This window comes from Mustelus asterias, chromosome 8, assembly GCF_964213995.1.
Source record: "Mustelus asterias chromosome 8, sMusAst1.hap1.1, whole genome shotgun sequence".
Taxonomy (NCBI): Eukaryota; Metazoa; Chordata; class Chondrichthyes; order Carcharhiniformes; family Triakidae; genus Mustelus; species Mustelus asterias.
This window is the reverse complement of record NC_135808.1, coordinates 88,795,879-88,813,968: the sequence shown is the minus strand read 5'-3', so window position 1 is coordinate 88,813,968 and position 18,090 is coordinate 88,795,879. Positions and strand designations below refer to the sequence as shown.

The window sequence follows — 18,090 nt, the reverse complement described above, 5'->3', positions numbered from 1 at the left end:
TTTGTCCAGTTGCTTTAGAATAAAAACTGGTCTGGTGAGCACAGAAGTGAAATAATTACCTTGTTACCTTGAGTTGGCTGCAATTATTAATTACCTGTAAGACAGATTTAGCATAAACTTAAAGATTTAACTTAATAGGTATATGTATTGTCCCATATGATACTGTGCTTATATTAGCAAATAATGTCCTTGGTTTGATCCACATCTTGTATAATCTTGGATATGTTATCTTGACCTGGCTGGCAGTAGGATTGATGAAATTGATTTTAGTCACCAAATTAAAGGGAATAGAAATGCACCAATGTTACTAATTATATGTATTCATCCCCTGCTGGAAAAGTGTGGGTTTCTCAGGTGAGTAAGTGCATTGTGCTCAGAGAAGTCCCTCTCCTTGGACATGTGAACTCCATGTTGAATTAGTTAATACTACTTGGGCAAGTTGTCAGAGAACAGCTGGCACCTTCCGTACACCGTCTAAGTGAACAGTTTTTAAGAAGAAAATTTTGGACCAAATTACAGAATCTCTTTATAGATGCAGTTAATTTTCTTCAGTATTCAGTGTTTGCTATTGCAGTAAAAGGACAGGAGATACCAGACAACAATTGATAACCGCCAACATCAGGAAAGATTTGATGTCTGAGAGCAAAAAGCATTATGAAATGTAATCTTATGACCCAGATCATTGAATGTTTATATTAGTATTTTTTAATAGATTTAATAGGTGACTGAAGTCTGCAAACTTTACCTCCAATTAGGAACAAACATCCTCAACACCTGTATAGCAAAATAATATTAATTGTTTATTGAAACATTATAATGTATTGCAGGGCCAAGTCTGTTCTATGCAATGTTGAGTAGATTTACATTAATAAAAGTCCTAAAATTACAATTGCATTATAACAAATGGACTGGTCCGTCAACAAATTTTTAGCAATCCAGAAGATTTGTTTGATTTCTGGTACCAATTACAATGCATATTTACACAATCAGTAATTAGTAAGCGAGGATAGATTTAAGTATAACATAATGGAACAAGATAGGAACAGGAGTAAATAACTCACTGTGTCTCTTCCGCACCCCTTCCTTTCCCCAGCCAAGCCTTTGTGCCATTCAGTGAGATCATGACTAATGGGTAAACAAACTCTATCCACCCACCATGGCTCCACATTCCTTAATACACTTGGCTAACAAAAATCTTATCAAGCTCTGGTTTAAAATGATTAACTGACATCTGCTTTTTTTTGTGGGATGGAGTTCCACATTTCATCTTTGTGTGCAGAAGTGCTTCCTAATTTCTCTCCTGAATAGCCTGGCTTTGATTTTAAGGTTATATCCCCTGAACTATATACTTCCCTCATCAGCAGAAAATGTTCCTTTCAAAGTTCTAAAACTTTGGATCAAATCATCCCTTAGCCTTTTATATTCCAAGAAATTTATATATAGTTGAATTAATCTCATTTCATAATTTAATATCCTGCTGAATTTCCACCGTACTCCTTTTGCGACCACTATATCCTTGCCAGGGTTTGGTGCTAGAAAAGTACCCTCAAATGAATTCTGATCAGACCTTTGTATGGCTATTGAAAAGCTCACCTCCCCTCCCTTATATTCCAACCCTCTAAATGTGAAGCCTAACATTCCATTGGTTTTTAAAGTCTTTTGTATCTGACTGCTACATTTGAGTGATTTGTGGACATGACCCTTAGATCTTCACTAGCTTTCAACACTTAAAAAAAAATACTCGGATCTATCCTTTTGTGATCCAAAACAGATGATATTGCATTTTTAATTATTTTGGAGATGTATAGGATCCAAGATTATGAAAAGCCTAATGATGGAACATTGCTTTCCCCTAACTAGGCTCTAGAATTTACTTTGTTTTACAACCAATTTATCCTTTGCCAATTTTCCATTAGTTTGTAGCTTATCAAACAAATACCTTCTTCCTCGCCTTTTTATTTCTCTTGGCACATCGTTTGCAGAACTATTTAAATACTTTGTCAAATTATTCAAATTCTGTACTTTGCCTCCTTTTGCTTATAGAGGACTTGACTTCCATGAAATAAGACTAAGTACATGTGGCCATCTTAGAATGCAATTAGTTGTCACATAATCCTACAAGAATCCATTCTGTATTATTCTTTCATACTTGATTATTAAACTGTGCCGGGGTTGTCTTGGTCTCCAACACTGTATAAAGTAAGCTAACAGGTACTTGTTAAATACCTCATACCTTTTCAAAGTGAAATTCTGCGCATCACTCAGTCCCCTTCCAAATTGGTGGCCAGAACATCAACTAAATTACGTATGTTACTTCAGTTATCTTTTACTGCCAGGAAATTTGTACCTTGTCTTTGTTTTTAACAAGTGGCTCTGTATCTGTTTACAATTATTAACGGTCTGCTGCTATGTAACCTTTAATGAATTCGTTTGTTTGAATGTTCTTTTATTAAAGTGCAAAGTACAACTTTAAATATGGAAGCAATATTTTTCAAAAGTGACATAAATGTTTGTACATTTTAAATCTGGGCCAGTTTAGTTTTTGAAACATCAGCTAGCATATATTCAGAAACTTTGCCCGTTTCCAAACACTGCACGTTACCTCACAACAAAAACAGAAAATGCTGCAAAATCTCAGCAGGTCTGGACCCAGACTTGAAATGTTAGCTCTGATCTCTCCATAAATGCTGTCAGACCTGCTGAGGTTTTCCAGCATTTTCTGTTTTAGTTTCCGATTCCAGCATCTGCTTTTACTATATTGCAAGTTGCATTCCGTTTTGCACATTTTGTTTAATATGTAATGTGGGAAACTGTTTTGGTTTGTATATACTTCATATCTCAGGATATTCTCAACTACGCAAGGAATCCAGCTGAATTGAGTTGTGTATGTAACATTGGACCTAGACAAAACTGTGTTTAAAATCAAGAAAAAAAACATGTTTTGGCTAGTCATGATTATGCACACAATACTCTGCAATACCTGACGTAAGGAGAATACGATCGTGTTAAGTGAAAATTAAAGCTGTTGTAGTGTATTTCAGAATATGTGCTGTTTTTTCTAGAAGTCCAGAATTTTAAAAAAACTTTTGAAATGTGAGAATATTTTATTCTGTGTTATGCCTTTTGACATTTCCTGAGATTCCAACTTTAGTCTCTGTTATGGACTTTTCTTCCTCATTTGTTATCCTTAACAAACACTGGTATATTCCAGCACCGGGGGAAGTTTTTTTGAGTTTACAGATTTGCTGTGCTTTTCTGCTGCTGGTATCAGTTTCTGTTCAATTGAACTGGTGAGCTGCATGTGCTAAATGATCATACTGATGTAGCTCACTGCTTGGACCCATTTTGAACACCTAGCAGACCCACAGTTAGGTGTTGAGAGGGGGAATGGGTTGAGCTGGCACCAGCTAGTTTTTTGGAAAGCTGAAAGTCCCGTTTCTTCTGGAACTTCCAAAATTTCCTTTTTGTGGCAGTAACTTTGTACTGGCCTCTAGTAGTCCCTTAATTGTTGATTAGGCCGTTCAAGGTCGGGAACAATTAGGTAGAACTTGTGCAACGTGAACTCCATGAATTTGTGCCTGGGATTTCTGCTGGAGTCTTACAACTAGCACAAGGCTGAATTTACATATACCTGTTACAAGGCAGAAGACCACTCGGCCATTTACAGGCTTTTCTGGATAAAAAAGTTGGCTTTGGGTGTAAGAGAGTCATCAAGGAACCCTGCCCCCATTTTTGATGTGCAAAATAGATGCCAGAGAGTTGAATTCCTTATCCCAAGAGTCAAAAATTTCTTTGTCTCAGAAGGACAGGTTAGAGTGATCAATCCCATATCCAGTCTCGGTGAAGTTATGGCTTGGAGGCTGATGTTTTGATGGGGTGGGAAGCAAGACAAAGACTGGATTTGAGGGTGGGGAAAGAGGAGTCCCAAAGATTGGAGGGTGGGAGATTGTGGGGAGAAAGTGAACTGGAGAATGTAGTGTTGTTTTGTGGGAATGGTGCCCATTGGAAGCAACATAATGACTGAGCGATGCTGAAAGAGAAGCAGCCTGTGATGAGTGAGTGAAATCTGGGAACTTTATGCATAAATAATGGAATTGTTTTCCACAGATATGTGAATGGGGGACCAGGGAAATGAGATTGAAGGTTCTCACTGTGCTGAAGGAATAGTGTGCTCGATATGTCACAATCTACACAGGGTGGGTAGAGGGCTTCAGTGGTGGCACTGCTAAAACATACAGCACCTCCCTCAGTTTCTCTCTTAGGCAGCAACTAGAGGCTTTACTTCCCCATCTCTTTCTCAACCTCAATATCATCACTGTTCAGGCTGCAGCGGAACTGAAAGATCTAATGAACCTGGATGGCAAGTGCTCTACTTAGCTAAAGTGTTTTACAAAATGGTCCTGAGACAGCCACTAAACCCTCTGCATGTTTAAATTAAACCAGTGCTAACTTCAGACAACTGCCAGGGCTGCCTCAGAGGACTGAGAGTCAATATGGATGCTGCTGTGCAGATTGAGTTGAAGACCTTGCGCCCTAGAAATAGTATATACTAAATTTTACATTCCAAGAAATTGCAAAATGCATACTATCCCAATGTCTTCAAATAATTTTGCTGAGTGCCTCAGCCAGCTTTCCATGATGTCACATCAGACCAGCATGCAAATTGAGTTTGATATTCCTGTCTTAACTCCGTGATCTTTTCTATTTTTATGACTTTAGTGTCCAAGTTGTATTACACTTTAGTTTCTTGTCTTCCTAATTGTAAAGCATGTTCTTAATGTGAGAAGCACCATAAAGATGCATGCTGTGTGCCTACTCAAATGCTCTACTACCGACTTTGAATAGTCTTTACAAAAACCAGGTTAGAGTCGGGTACAGGCTGTGTAAGTAGCTTGTGACCCTCTGCACCATTCTAATTGGACGTCCTATGTCAGGATGCAACAGGAGACTGCTGTGCTAAATTTTGGATGCAGTTCTGACGCTTCAGCTCTGGTGAATGAATTTGTAGAATAGTGATCGGTATGTTTTATTAGTATGAGCACATCTTTTGATCAGTTGCGAGAAGAGCAAATCGGGTATTTCTGAAGGCAAACTAACCAGAAAGATCGCCTGACAAGTCGCCATAAATTGGACAAAATGAGAAATTGAAGCAGAAGGAAGACTCTGAAAGAGAAGCTGAGGAAGTATTTTAAAGAGAGAGTAATCTCAGTATCTTGCATTTATATAGCAGCTTTAGTGTGGAGTGTAATCCAACAAAATTTGTTTTATATTCCCCGATGCATACTCTGTACCACATACACCTTCCCATCTTAAAAGAAAGTCAATAAATGTTCTTAACTATTTGGCTGTGCAGCAATGATAACTTTAAGGTAATTGGATCACCATCTTGGAGTGGAGTTTTTTTTTGCCTGTCCAAATTCTGTTGCAAACTTAGTGTTTGAAAGTTAGTCTCTTACTGAATGATGAACAATAGATGGCAATGTAAAATTACCAGATATAATCTATTACTGTATTATGAACTAGTGGAGAGAAAAACAGGGTTGGTGTTTTAAGTTGAGGCCTTTCAACAAATTGATGCTGCTGTTTGCTTGAAACAAATTTGGATGCCCTGTTCTTAAAATCCACTCTGAAAAATAATCTTTTAAGAAGTACCTTATTCAACCAGGCTTTAAAGAACTGAAGAAATAAGGGCAAAGCATGTGGTACTATATATGTAAGATAAAGTCTTGATGTGTTCTTGTTTCCTTGATTCCTTTAAATATTTAATCAATAGAGGGTTCTGCTAGGCTTCATGTGATAGTGACTAATTCAGTATATGTTTCAAAGACTTGGGATTTTAGTACCCTATCATTTTATTCATTGTCTCAGAGTTGTTGAAAAGGTTGATTTTTTTTTTAAAATTTAAATATCTAAAACCTTGTTCTTTGTAGTTGCTGACGTAACTGCTACTATGCGAAATGAGCCATTATGTAACCGCTGGATGTTTGCTGTGTCAAAATGCTATATCAAAAGGCCGACACTTCCAAAATACTGTATAATTCTTATTATATTCTGAGTAGTAGAGTGGATTAGAGCAGGGTTGTCAACATTTTGCCTTCAAAAACAATGTAAGTATGCACCATGAAAGCTCAGGATTAAAATTCAAGTTCCCATTAATTAGTTTGCACATATCTCCAATTGTTGACATCAACAGATCTTGGTTATTCCTGATTTAACAGTTATTCCAGAAGTGAGGCAACAGTGCCAGAAGCAGGCCTTCCAGATTTGTAAAATTCACCAAAAGGAGAAACTAGCAAATTTTGGGTTGGGGGGAGGAAGCATAAGTGTAAATTGGGTGCTGGAGTTCAAAAGAAATAGTTAGGTCTTCTCTGGATTAGAAAGCACTTGTGTTTTTTATGATTTGAGCACATATTTATCCTATCCCTGTCTTGTCACTAACTGATCGCTCTTGGTATTTAAATGAAAGTTGATGTGTTCAAAGCTTTAATCACAGTTGCATCTCTGTAGTTAAGACAACTTATGAGTCCCTTTAATCTATTGGAACAAGCAAATACCCTTCATTATGATATCCTCATGCTGTAGTGATAACCTTGCACTTAAACATTTAATTAAATTTAAACCAGCTAAAAACAGTCAAATGTAACCTTGAATCTGTTGGATTAGTAGTTGGCACAAATCTAATTTTCTCCCAATCAATCAAAATCCAGCTCCAGATCACGCCGGGGGTCATCATCTCCAAGGAAGAGGTCTCGTTCAAGTTCGCGATCATCATCATCCTCTGAAAGAGGCAAAAAACGAAGCCGTTCCAGGTCATCATCCTCAAGTGGCCGCAAAAAAACTAGACGTTCTGACTCAAGATCTTGGTCTGCAGAAAGGTTTGGGCTTCTGTAGAATAAGATTACTAGAGTTTAACAGGACTGCAGAAACCATCCCATTTAAAACAAAGGCTTTTTTTTGTTAATATTGTTGGATTTAAAAAGTCAGAGGATACTTCTTTACACAGGTTGTGGGCTTTATAATAGAAGCAATGTATATTTTTGGTATATTAATTTAGAAGAGTTATTGTAAGATGTAACTGCAGTTTCCCAAATTTCAGCTTTGCACACCTTGTTGATTTTTTTTGTCTTTTGCAGGCGCAGTGGATCGTCCTCTGGATCCTCTCATTCGGGCTCCCGTTCAAGTTCTAAACAGAAATAGCCTTTTAACATCTGCAGTTTTTAAAAGTTCAGTAATTTCTGGAAAAGTGCATGAAACTTATTTTAAAGTTATTCGTGTCTTGAGCAAATCCACCTGAGATGTTGTGAAAACATTAAAAGAAATTGGGCATATGTCCTGGTGAAATCTTGCTGATGTAATCTTAAACTTATTGTTGCTTTGAGTGTGCTAGAATTGTACTCCAGTCTACTAAATTAGTATATTAAGCCATAATAGTTTTTTCCTCATGGAAAACTGATTTTGATGCATTTTTATTACAAGAACCATAAAGACTAGTGAGTTTGAAGTGCACATTATGTATACACCTGTATGTCTACAGCATACAATGCAGAGGGTCTGTGTAAGTACATGTGGTCTTTAAAGGAGGAGAAACTTTAAAGAGGTAAATTCTACAGGCATATTTGTTCAAATTGCCAATCATGAATCAGGATACAGTATTGGTAACAGCTGAATTTTGTTTGACATTTTTGTTAAATTACAGTTTTTGTTGCAAGAATTCAGACCCTTAAGTCAGGACTCTTAAGTTTTTTTTGTGATCCTTGTGTTTTCCATAAGAAACTGAAGAGGCAACAACTTCAAACCAGTCTGAGAGGTGCACCAGATTTCCAGTACCCTGGAAAATAATGCTTTGTTAGGAAATCTGCACCTCAGTGTAGTTTTCCAGAGTCATGGAACTTTAGCCAATTGGAGTCACTGTCCCATTATTTCCTATAGAAAAAAAGTCTGGACTACTCCATCTTATTAAATACTTTGAATGAAAATGGTACGGTTTATTTACACTCCCCTATAAATATGTCCACTTCACCTTTTTATGTGCCTCATGCTGATTTTTTTTTTAAAAAACAGCTATGCAGCTGTTCACAGCATTTCTCTTGTGGGAGGGTAACTTGTAGAAATCTAGAGTCTTGTGTTGATCCTTCAGTTTTAGGTTATGTTCAGTTACCTTTTAACGTGCTTGGAAATTAGTGTACGTTGAAAAAAAAAATGTGTGGAATAGCATTGAATGATTCCCATTTTACATCAACATCCTTGAGTGCAGGATGTTTTTCAACCTGTCCTGGACTGAATTTAAACATGTGCCAATGAATAGATCTTGAGGAGCAGTAGTTCTTGGTAGGTACCACAGCAAAAAAATACCTACTTGTGGTCAGTCTGCCACAGAAGCCACAACTGGTGATCAGAAATTGATATCATGTAATAGTATTGAAGAGGAGTCTTCCTGGACAAAATGTCACATTCACTTTTGGAACTGAATGGAGTTAGCTAACAGCTTTACATGTCCTGGAGATGCTGATAATGTAAAAATGGGAAATGCTCCACATTTAAGCATTGACCACTGGAGAAAATGTGAAGCAAAATATGAAATATTTACAATTGCACCATTTTTTTGAATGCATTAGTGCATTTTCAATCTGCAATCTTTTTAAAATATTTAAACAATTGGGGATACTGAACAGTTAGAAATTGGGGACTTTTAAATCTTTTTCAAAATAATTCATCAATTATCTTCCATCTTGATGACTTGTTATGGCTTAATATACCTCTCTAATCTTAAACCTGGTTAGAAAAAATGGTATTTGCACCATCAAACAGAAGCTCTGCTTTTCAGAACTCCAAAGGTGGTTTCAGCTATATTAAATGGTGGAGGAAGGTAAGTATACAGCCAAAGTTCTTACTTTGTAAATTGTATTTGCCAATTCTAATTGCATACTTGGTGCAAATGTGGACATTGTTCTTAATGGGTCTTTTTTCCTTCAGTTTTTTTTTGTTATCGTACAGGCACCAGAAGTGTTAGGCAAGTAAGGGTTGGCTTTTTTTATTTCTGAGCATACACCTTATTGCTTAAGTGGTCTAGTTTCTTGTGATTTTACAGTTTTAATCTCTCTAACACCTTCTTTCAGAACCATCAAGTCTACACGTCCATTTGTATTTATAGCTCGTATAAAATCAACTTGAGGAACATGTGACCAATATCTATTGCAGTGTTTTGGGATTCAGCTCTGGAAATATTGGAAGATCTGATTTGTTCAGGATTCCTGAGCGTAGACTTTCAGTGTAACTCACGGGCAACAAGATTTTGGCAGTGGCATTAATGTGCATAATAGTTAAATTTACAGGATTATATGAAGTAAGGAGTGTAAATTAATAATGTGACTTCCATTTGCATTTTCAAGACTAGTTTTATAAAAACCAGTTATATTCAAAATTCTATAGAATTTTGTCTGCCTTTAAACTTTGCCTATAATAGTCTCTTTCTGTATTAAAGAAAAACTTAGCTGAGACCACTTAATTTGATTGCTAATATATGGGTGGGGTTTTCGTAATTTCATCAGTCGTAAGTTTTGGATATTTGTAAATGGTAAAAGCAGCAATTAACTTGCTTAAGGTCATCAGCTTGTTCATCTAGCTAGCCCTGTGTGATAGTTTTCATCAGAGACAAGAAAAATCAATTTGTAGACCGTGTGTGTAAATAAATCTTCCAATGGTACATTATCCAATGTCATGTTCAAGCACCAATAAAGAAAACAAAAAAGAATTTGTCTCTGCTTATTTGTGCTTTAAGTAATTTCATTTGACAATGTTTTGGGGAGTGGGTTCCATGTGATTTAATAAAGTATGTTCCCTCGTTGCTGTCTTGGAAAAATAATAATGTGCTTCAGATATGTGCTCAACTTGATCGATATTGCAAAATGAAATTTTTTTTAAAGATAAATTTAAGCAAACACCATTGATATTAGCAGTTGATGTCAGCTCAGACAACTTGAGCCTCAGCCAAATTGTTTCAAAAGAAATCAACCACACTACCAGTAGAAAGATTCAATGGGAAAAAGACAGTGGGGGGTGGGAAAAAAAATCAATGACTTGTGCATCAAACTTGTTCAGAGTGTTGACACCAGCTGGGACACTCCTCCTGCATTGGAGGGGAGAATGAGGGGAGCAAGCCAAGTGAAGAGCCTGGTATTGCCCGATCTTTGAAATTGTGCTTCACATTGGCACCAAAGGAGGGGGCACAGAAACACATTTTCTGTTTCTGTTACTCCAGAATTGGTAGTTCCCAGCTATCGCATTCCAGTCTGTCGTAAAAAGCTGATCACTAAAGGACTTGAGGAAATTTTGCATCTGTAGACGGTCCTCTGCGTGGTATCCTTTAAAGTGGGAGGCCTGTTGAATAACAGGCCTTTGGAATTATCGGGCGAACCAGTATATTGGTGGACAAGGCCTTGCTGCAACCTTCTGTCTGCCTTCACAACCATCAGCTGATTGACCATTGAAGGATTTTGTTGTGGTTGGGTCTCGTTGAATGGTGGTCCTTGCTTGCTGTGTCAGAGTGCTGTAAAGTAAGTTTATGGTATTTTGAATAATGTCACAGTACCAACATCATGTCAGAGCAACCTGCGGCTCAACTGCATCAACAGTTGGTGGATAGCCAGATCAACCTCCAGATAGATGCTAGCTGCAAAATAACCTGTATCTCTTCTGACAAATAAGTAGCTTGGGATTGCAGTGAAAAGGTGTCCAGGCATAGTTTCAAAAGCAGAGTGATGTTGTATTTTATAAATCATTGTTTGGGTGGCAGCTGGAGTAATATGCCTTAATTCTGGACATCACGCTTTAGAAAAGATGTCAGGACCATGGAGAGGGAAATTTATAATACAAAGTTTCAGAGAATTGGGATTGTTATTCAGTAGAAAAGGCTATGGGTTGATTTAAGAAAGATATTCAAAGTTTTTAAGTGGGATGGGTTGGAGGGGTGTACTCTGGCTAGAGTCATATCTAGCATTAAGGAAGAGGTGGTGATTATTGCAGACCAATCATCTTGGCCCCAGGAGATGCTGCTGGAGTTTTTCAGAGTAAGAAGTTTAACAATACCAGGTTAAAGTCCAACAGGTTTATTTGGTAGCAAAAGCCACACAAGCTTTCGGAGCTGCAAGCCCCTTCTTCAGGTGAGTGGGAATTCTGTTCACAAACAGAGTTTATAAAGACACAGACTCAATTTACATGAATAATGGTTGGAATGCGAATACTTACAACGAATCAAGTCTTTAAGAAACAAAACAATGGGAGTGGAGAGAGCATCAAGACAGGCTAAAAAGATGTGTATTGTCTCCAGACAAGACAGCCAGTGAAACTCTGCAGGTCCATGCAACTGTGGGCGTTACAAATAATGTGACATGAACCCAATATCCCGGTTGAGGCCGTCCGCGTGTGTGCGGAACTTGGCTATCAGTTTCTGCTCAGCGACTGCGCTGTCGTGTGTCGCGAAGGCCGCCTTGGAGAACGCTTACCCGAATATCAGAGGCCGAATGCCCGTGACCGCTGAAGTGCTCCCCAACAGGAAGAGAACAGTCTTGCCTGGTGATTGTCGAGTTTTTCAGGGCAGTGTCCTAGGTCCCAACCATCTTTAGTTGCTTCAAAAATTACCTTCTGTCCATTGTAAGGTTAGGCCTGGGGCTGTTTGCTGCTGACTGCAATGTTAAGTTCCATTTGCAACTCCTTAGATGATACACTACTTTCAACATTCAAGATTGGACTGATAAGTGACGAGCAACATTGTGCCAGGAAATATCCATCTTGCTACTGAACTGCTTCAACTGTTGCCCTTGACCTTTGGTCAACTGATGCTGTGAACAAAGACACTCAAGATCTCGAATTATTGTATTACAAATCTCCTTATCAAGTTACTGCAAAATTACACCAGGCATCAAACTCTGATATAAAGTAGCTAACCTAAGAATGTAGGTCATGCATAAGAAATCAAAACTTCGCAAAATATCCAAAGTTATGACTTGGACTTAGAGATACTGCATGTGATGAGGCAAACTGATCAGATTCCCTCCTGATGGGCTTTGGTCTGATGTCTTGAGTCCTAGACTTATTGCTTCTTATACAGTGATTGATCCTGGGTTACTGCTACTGATGTCTCTTGTCTCTTATACAGATCCTGCTGACACTGATCATGTTTCCAATCACAGACTCACAGGACAGGCACTAATTAATCACTCTTTGGTCATGATTACTGTAGAGTTGTGCCTCTGTCAGAGGATCATGTTTCTCTCAGGGACATGACACATGGGGACCTGTTCAATCACTATTCTGTTCAAGACATTATAACAGCCACTGTCCAATCAATTCTCGTGATGCTTTTCCATAGCTGCGCATCCTATTCTTTGCTACTCTCACTGTCCTCAGCCTGATACAGAGTTAGCCCTTTTAACCATCAGGCTTTGCTGGTGCCTTTATTATGCTGGTGCCTTCATGAATACCCATCCAGCTACACAAAATTGAAACTTTTTTTAAGAGAGTCTGGTCAATATTTTGCATATAACAAAAAACTTACTACCTGAGACTATTTCTACAAATTTATCATTGCAACATATGACCATTCAAATTCAGATTGTGACTGCAGAGATGTGGTGAACAAATGTTTTGATCCTTGAATACATCTCTTGTAACTGTCAATAGGGTCATTGAGCAATTGGAGTAATGTTCTTATTCTTTGTGGTTGTTTTCCTGAGATTTAGTCTCTTAAACTAACCAACCATTGTCTCTTCACTTCCTGTTGCAATACCGTATGTGATAAATGTGGAATGAAACATATAACTTACCAGGAATGCATATTTAACTAACGATAAAGGTAATCGGATATTCTAACAATTGGATTTTATCAGAATAATAGAGTTGTGTTTAAAAACACTCATAGTCACTAGGGTAAATTTATTTGGACAGCCAATTGGCAACTTCTCTGTGGAGTGATCAGATATGAATGCCTTCTTTCTGAAATGACAAGCATGATACTGGAATATCTGAACCAAATGGCCCTCTGCAGTAGATTTCTCTCCAATAATCACGCAAGCCATTGGTCCAGAAGGTGGGGTGGTCTGAAATAGGAACTTGTGAATACTTTGTATTGAAGGCTATGCTCTTAGTTGGTAATGCTGCATTCAGCAGTATCCCTACAAAACCTGAAGGCGACAATACCTTGATATTAATACCTTGATATTGCTACCTTGTGCTTTAACTTTCTATACTTGAATAAGTCTGATGCGTTTCATAAAGGAAACCCCAAAGAGAGCTTCAGATTTGACTGGAGATTTTCAAACTTGCTAAGGGATTTTTATGAGCGGAATCTTACTCTCCATCTGCATAGACAGTTTTCACTCCAGATTTAAGCCTCTTGGGGTGAAAAATAAATGAGTGGATGGGGTTTGCGCCATCACTGTATCAGGACGGGGCCTGATACAGCCAGCAAAACCAGCTCCACAGAGATTGTGACCAGCTTCTGAAATAAACATTTGCCCCGCCCCCCACAAGTACAATGTTTTGGGGCTCTCTCCTCCCCCATCACCAAGGAGGTATCGCCACACGTTCCCAACCCCCCATGCCCACTCCCCCCATGCCTGTAAGTCACCCATTCTTCTCCCCCCCCCCCCCCCCCCAACCACACATAACTGCTAATGCCTCTGGAACCAATCGGGTTTCAATGAGGGCCCACCCTGGCACATCCCTCTGGCACTAACCCTTGCCCAAGCATGTTCCTCCAAACCCCGAAGACTTTCCCTATGTCCTTTATAACACGGAGACTGGAAACTTCATAGTCTTTAGGTTTTGGCTCATCCTTCAAGGAGATGTGTAAATTCTACTAGTGACAGTAAGGTACCATCACCTGTGTCCATATTTAATTAGGTATTCACCAAAGACTGGATACTGTCTAACCCAAATGGCAAAAGCTGCATGATTTACAACAGTCATTTTAACAGCTTGTTTGTCCAATTTTTAAAAGCATTGACCAAGTTTATACTACAACATGTCTGTACTGGACATGAAACGATGTTAACAATTAACTTATCAAGCAATGGTTACAAAATCTTTCTTTTAATTCAGTTGGTTAATGAATTCGATACATTACATTTGCAAGGTGAATTTCCTGTATCTTGTACCTTTCCATGTGATTATAGCATTGAATCTGCTCTACGATTCTGTGAGATCATTACTGTTATGATATGATTATCCTCAACTCCACAAGTTACGCATATTGAAGTTGCCAAGACAGACTTTTAATGGTGAAGTGGGGCAACAAGCAAAATAATATTACTTGTATGTAGTAAGTTGGTTGTTACTAGTTTTCAATGTTGTATTTTGATAGTGTTATGGAAAAAATTATATGTTAATTTTTTTGGAGGGGAAATGTTATGGGTGTGAGGTTTTATAAGATGGTTATGTTTTAAATTGTCTCTTTGATTCAAGGTAAAATAGAGTAATAAAGAGGGGCATGTGGCCTATTGCTAGTTCTGCCCATAAATAAGCCTACCTGACCTAGTTACCATGGAGGCTGGGGACCCAGTCAAGTCCTATTGAAGTTCATGTGCAAGCTTTCAGACCGCAAAACAAAGAAGCAATTGGATTTGCTATAGATGGACATCAGACTCCGATACCTTGGAGAGAGGGATACAGAGATGCTGCTGGATGTGTAAAAAGGTGGGAAGCTATTTCTGTGGGAACAGAATGCTGCTGAGAATTAATTTTTCATTTGAACATATGGATCTTGTACAGAAACCACCTGAGGGTGCCTTGCTGTTGTAAGTGAATTTGATTATGATCTGGAGGATTGATTGGAAACACTTGCAAGAGCCCTTTAGAAGACTTCTCCCTGTGTAGTAGGGAGAAGAGAGCCTGTTGAAAGTCTGGGAGGGATTCAGGACTTGATAACATTTATATTTCTGCTGGGAATGTGACATAACATATAAACGTGGTATGGGGTTATCAGTCATGTGAAGAAACTAATAAGGAACATTTTTTCTATAGTTTGGTAAATTAGCTATCAACTAAGTAATGTTTCATCAATGTTGATTTTAGCTTGTTTCGTCAAAGTCTTAATATCAAATTTTGTTGTATGATCCTTTGAGTTGGTCACGGGGAATTCAAATCTTTTTAAAAGTTATTGGTCTCTATGGGGGTTATTATATTTTTAGTAACTTAATTGTGTGATGTTCAAATAACATATAAATAAACACCAATCTCTTAGAGGGTAATTATAAACGGGAATGATGAGAAAGAAATTGAGAAGTATATTGAATATCAAACTATGTTAATTCATTTTTATTTGTCTTATTTGAGTCAATCAGCACTAACTGGGATCTGTATTTACATTCAAACATCAGAATTCATTATGATTAAATATTAACTTAAATAGTACCTGATCCTGATGTGAGTACTATAACCAAAGTGTTAGATGTTTTAATCTTGCTCATTTTATGTTTCATATATAATTGCCCAGGTGATATTTTAATCCTTAATTTTTGTTTCTCTGATATCTACTATCTGTATTGTTATCCAAAAATTAAATTGCCAGGTACTGCATGCACTTGACTTTGACTCACCCACTTCAAATAAACTCTTAAGGTATTGCTATCTATATTCTCTGACATAACTTGCATGGCTATGTACACTATCATAATACTTACAATTTCTACCTTGTCTTTGACTGTGTTGTCTTTAACCATCTATCTCAATGCTTTAATATTCTTAATATTCACCTTGGAAGTTCCCTGCCACAAATCTATTGGACCCAGACTCGTGGTTATGTTTTGCATGATACTTTGGCATTCTACACTAATATTTTCAAACAGGACCCATGCCACATTGTTGTTCACATCTCCAAATTAAATGAGTGCTCTATATTGTCTGAGCAATACCGGCTTTAACTGTTAGGCTGGATGTTCAGTACTGTAATGTCCTAACTATTTTAGGGATTGTGGGTTTTACACAAAAGAAAATATGTGGTTTGCACACGTAGATTCAAACTAACAAAAACACTTATTCTAGGAGCTCTGGCCTGTACAAATATAAACTGAATGTAAAACAGCAGCCTCTACAACACCCTAATGACATCACCATTAAATCATGTGATCAGCACATAAAGCAACCTGCAACTATTTAAATATGTAACTAGTACAAAAATGCATTATGGGTATAAGCTTTCAAACAATATACTAGAAGTGTTTTGAGATTATGTGAATGCAGTGTGTCTGTGTTGCACTATGATTGTATAGTATTACAATGGATCCCTAAGATCACCTTGCTGGTACCAATCAAATGTTGGGCTTTTCCTCAAAGGCAGTATGAGGGAAATTAAAATCAACCTTGATGCATCCATTCTGTTTGTTTTCTTTGCGAATAAAATTGATGCACTATCAATCACGATACGAGGACTCCAGCGAGTGAGTGAAATAACAGGCTTTTATTCGCAAAGAACTGGAGCACACCCTTGTAGCTAACCTGGCCCAGACTGAGGCGAGGAGGAGGAACCATCACCTTTGTACCTCGCTCAGGTGGAAAGGGAGGAGTCTCAGGTGGAAAGGGAGGAGTCTCGGGGCAGGTGCAGCATGGGTGTGTCCAGGCATACACATGTAATTACAGTGGGTCACCACAAGCCTTCTGCACTTGATAGCAGCTTCAGTGTGAGACAATTTCTGTATTCCACAGGCAGAAGGTGGACAAAATACATTGTTGAAGTTGCATCTATTCAATGTTTTTCTAACAATGTGAATCCACGAATAGGTGGTGGTCTTGTCATACTTTGGCTTCACACAGTTGCATTTTAAAATTTTGACACCTTGAACTTTCAGTGTTACGAGTGATCATGTGGAATTACTGAACTTAAAGTTAGAAAACAACTGATTGGGGAATTAGTTCTTATCATCTGCAAGCTTCTGTTCATGTTATCTGGATTCTGTTCAGTAGCCTCTGTGTTGAAGTAGGCTGGTGCACTATTTGCATGAGCAGGCAATGTGACTCTGTACTGTGGTCGCACTGTTCTAAATATATCAATATCCTGCTTGGTAGCAACTGTACAATAAATGTGTACAGAGGTCAACCAGCATGTTACAGGCCCTTCCTTCCAGCCAGTAAATTCCATATTTAGCTTGAAGAAACATAAAGTAGGTGAGGAAGATACATGCTATATGCATGCATTTTATTTCAAAGGTGACTCATCATGACTTCAAGTTTAATTGATTTATTAATAACAATATTTTTATATGTACAATCAAGAGTCTGACAGAATTGTAATACATGTTTACTCTCCTCATCCCTGGCTCCAACTGAGGTTCCTCCCTGACCCAGGACATGTGCTCTTGTTCTCAACTGGCTCAGCTTCCTGTGCTGCCTCTCCATAGGGTCTGGCCCTGTCACGAGCCCTCAAGGATCACCCCCTTAAAGGGATCATGTTACCACGCTCCTTCCTCCCCTAACTCCTGAGTCCACTTATGAATGAAACAAAAGGAGCATCATTACACATAGGCATGCATAGCACAACAAGACATCAGGGACGCACCAGGTAAAAACCATCGCAAATTCAGTCGATCAGGAGACTTCCAGATCCGGGAGAAATGTCTCAATTAAGTACCAGGTCATTTGTTACTAGTGATTATGGGGAATTACTGAACTTAAAGTTGGAAAACAGCTGATAGAGGGATTTTTTAAAAATACTTTTCCAATTCAATCAAATCAAATCCAATTCAGAGTCTCAACAGGGATTAGTTCTTATCAACTGAAGGTTTCAGTTCATGTTATCCAGATTCTGTTCAGTAGCCTCTGTGTTGAAGTAGGCTTGTGCACTGTATTGTTTGCATAAGCAGGCAATGTGACTCTGTACTGTGGTCGCACTGTTCTAAATATATCAATATCCTGCTTGGTAGCAACTGTGCCACAAATGTGAGTAAAGAATCTGGACGGAGAAATGCAAAAGTAAACTCATCAATCCGGGGTCGAAATCCTCCTCAGTAGCTTCTGTCTCCTCAGTTTCAGAAACAATTGTTTGCCCCGGTTCCACATTTACAACAGGAATCCCTGGATCAGCAATTGTTGAACACAGAT

The 18,090-nt window shown here is 38.2% G+C and overlaps 1 protein-coding gene across 2 annotated transcripts in view; it reads left to right on the top strand.

Moving 5' to 3' along the window:
• Positions 1–9,751, top strand: part of zranb2 (zinc finger, RAN-binding domain containing 2) — a 35,993-nt gene extending 26,242 nt beyond the window's left edge. For both annotated transcript variants that reach the window (XM_078218463.1, XM_078218462.1), the window contains exons 9-10: positions 6,708–6,875; positions 7,134–9,751. In XM_078218463.1, coding sequence (XP_078074589.1) covers positions 6,708–6,875; positions 7,134–7,197 — 232 coding nt within the window. In that variant the 3' untranslated portion in view covers positions 7,198–9,751. The remainder of the gene's footprint in view (positions 1–6,707; positions 6,876–7,133) is intronic.
• The last annotated feature ends 8,339 nt before the right edge of the window (positions 9,752–18,090 follow it).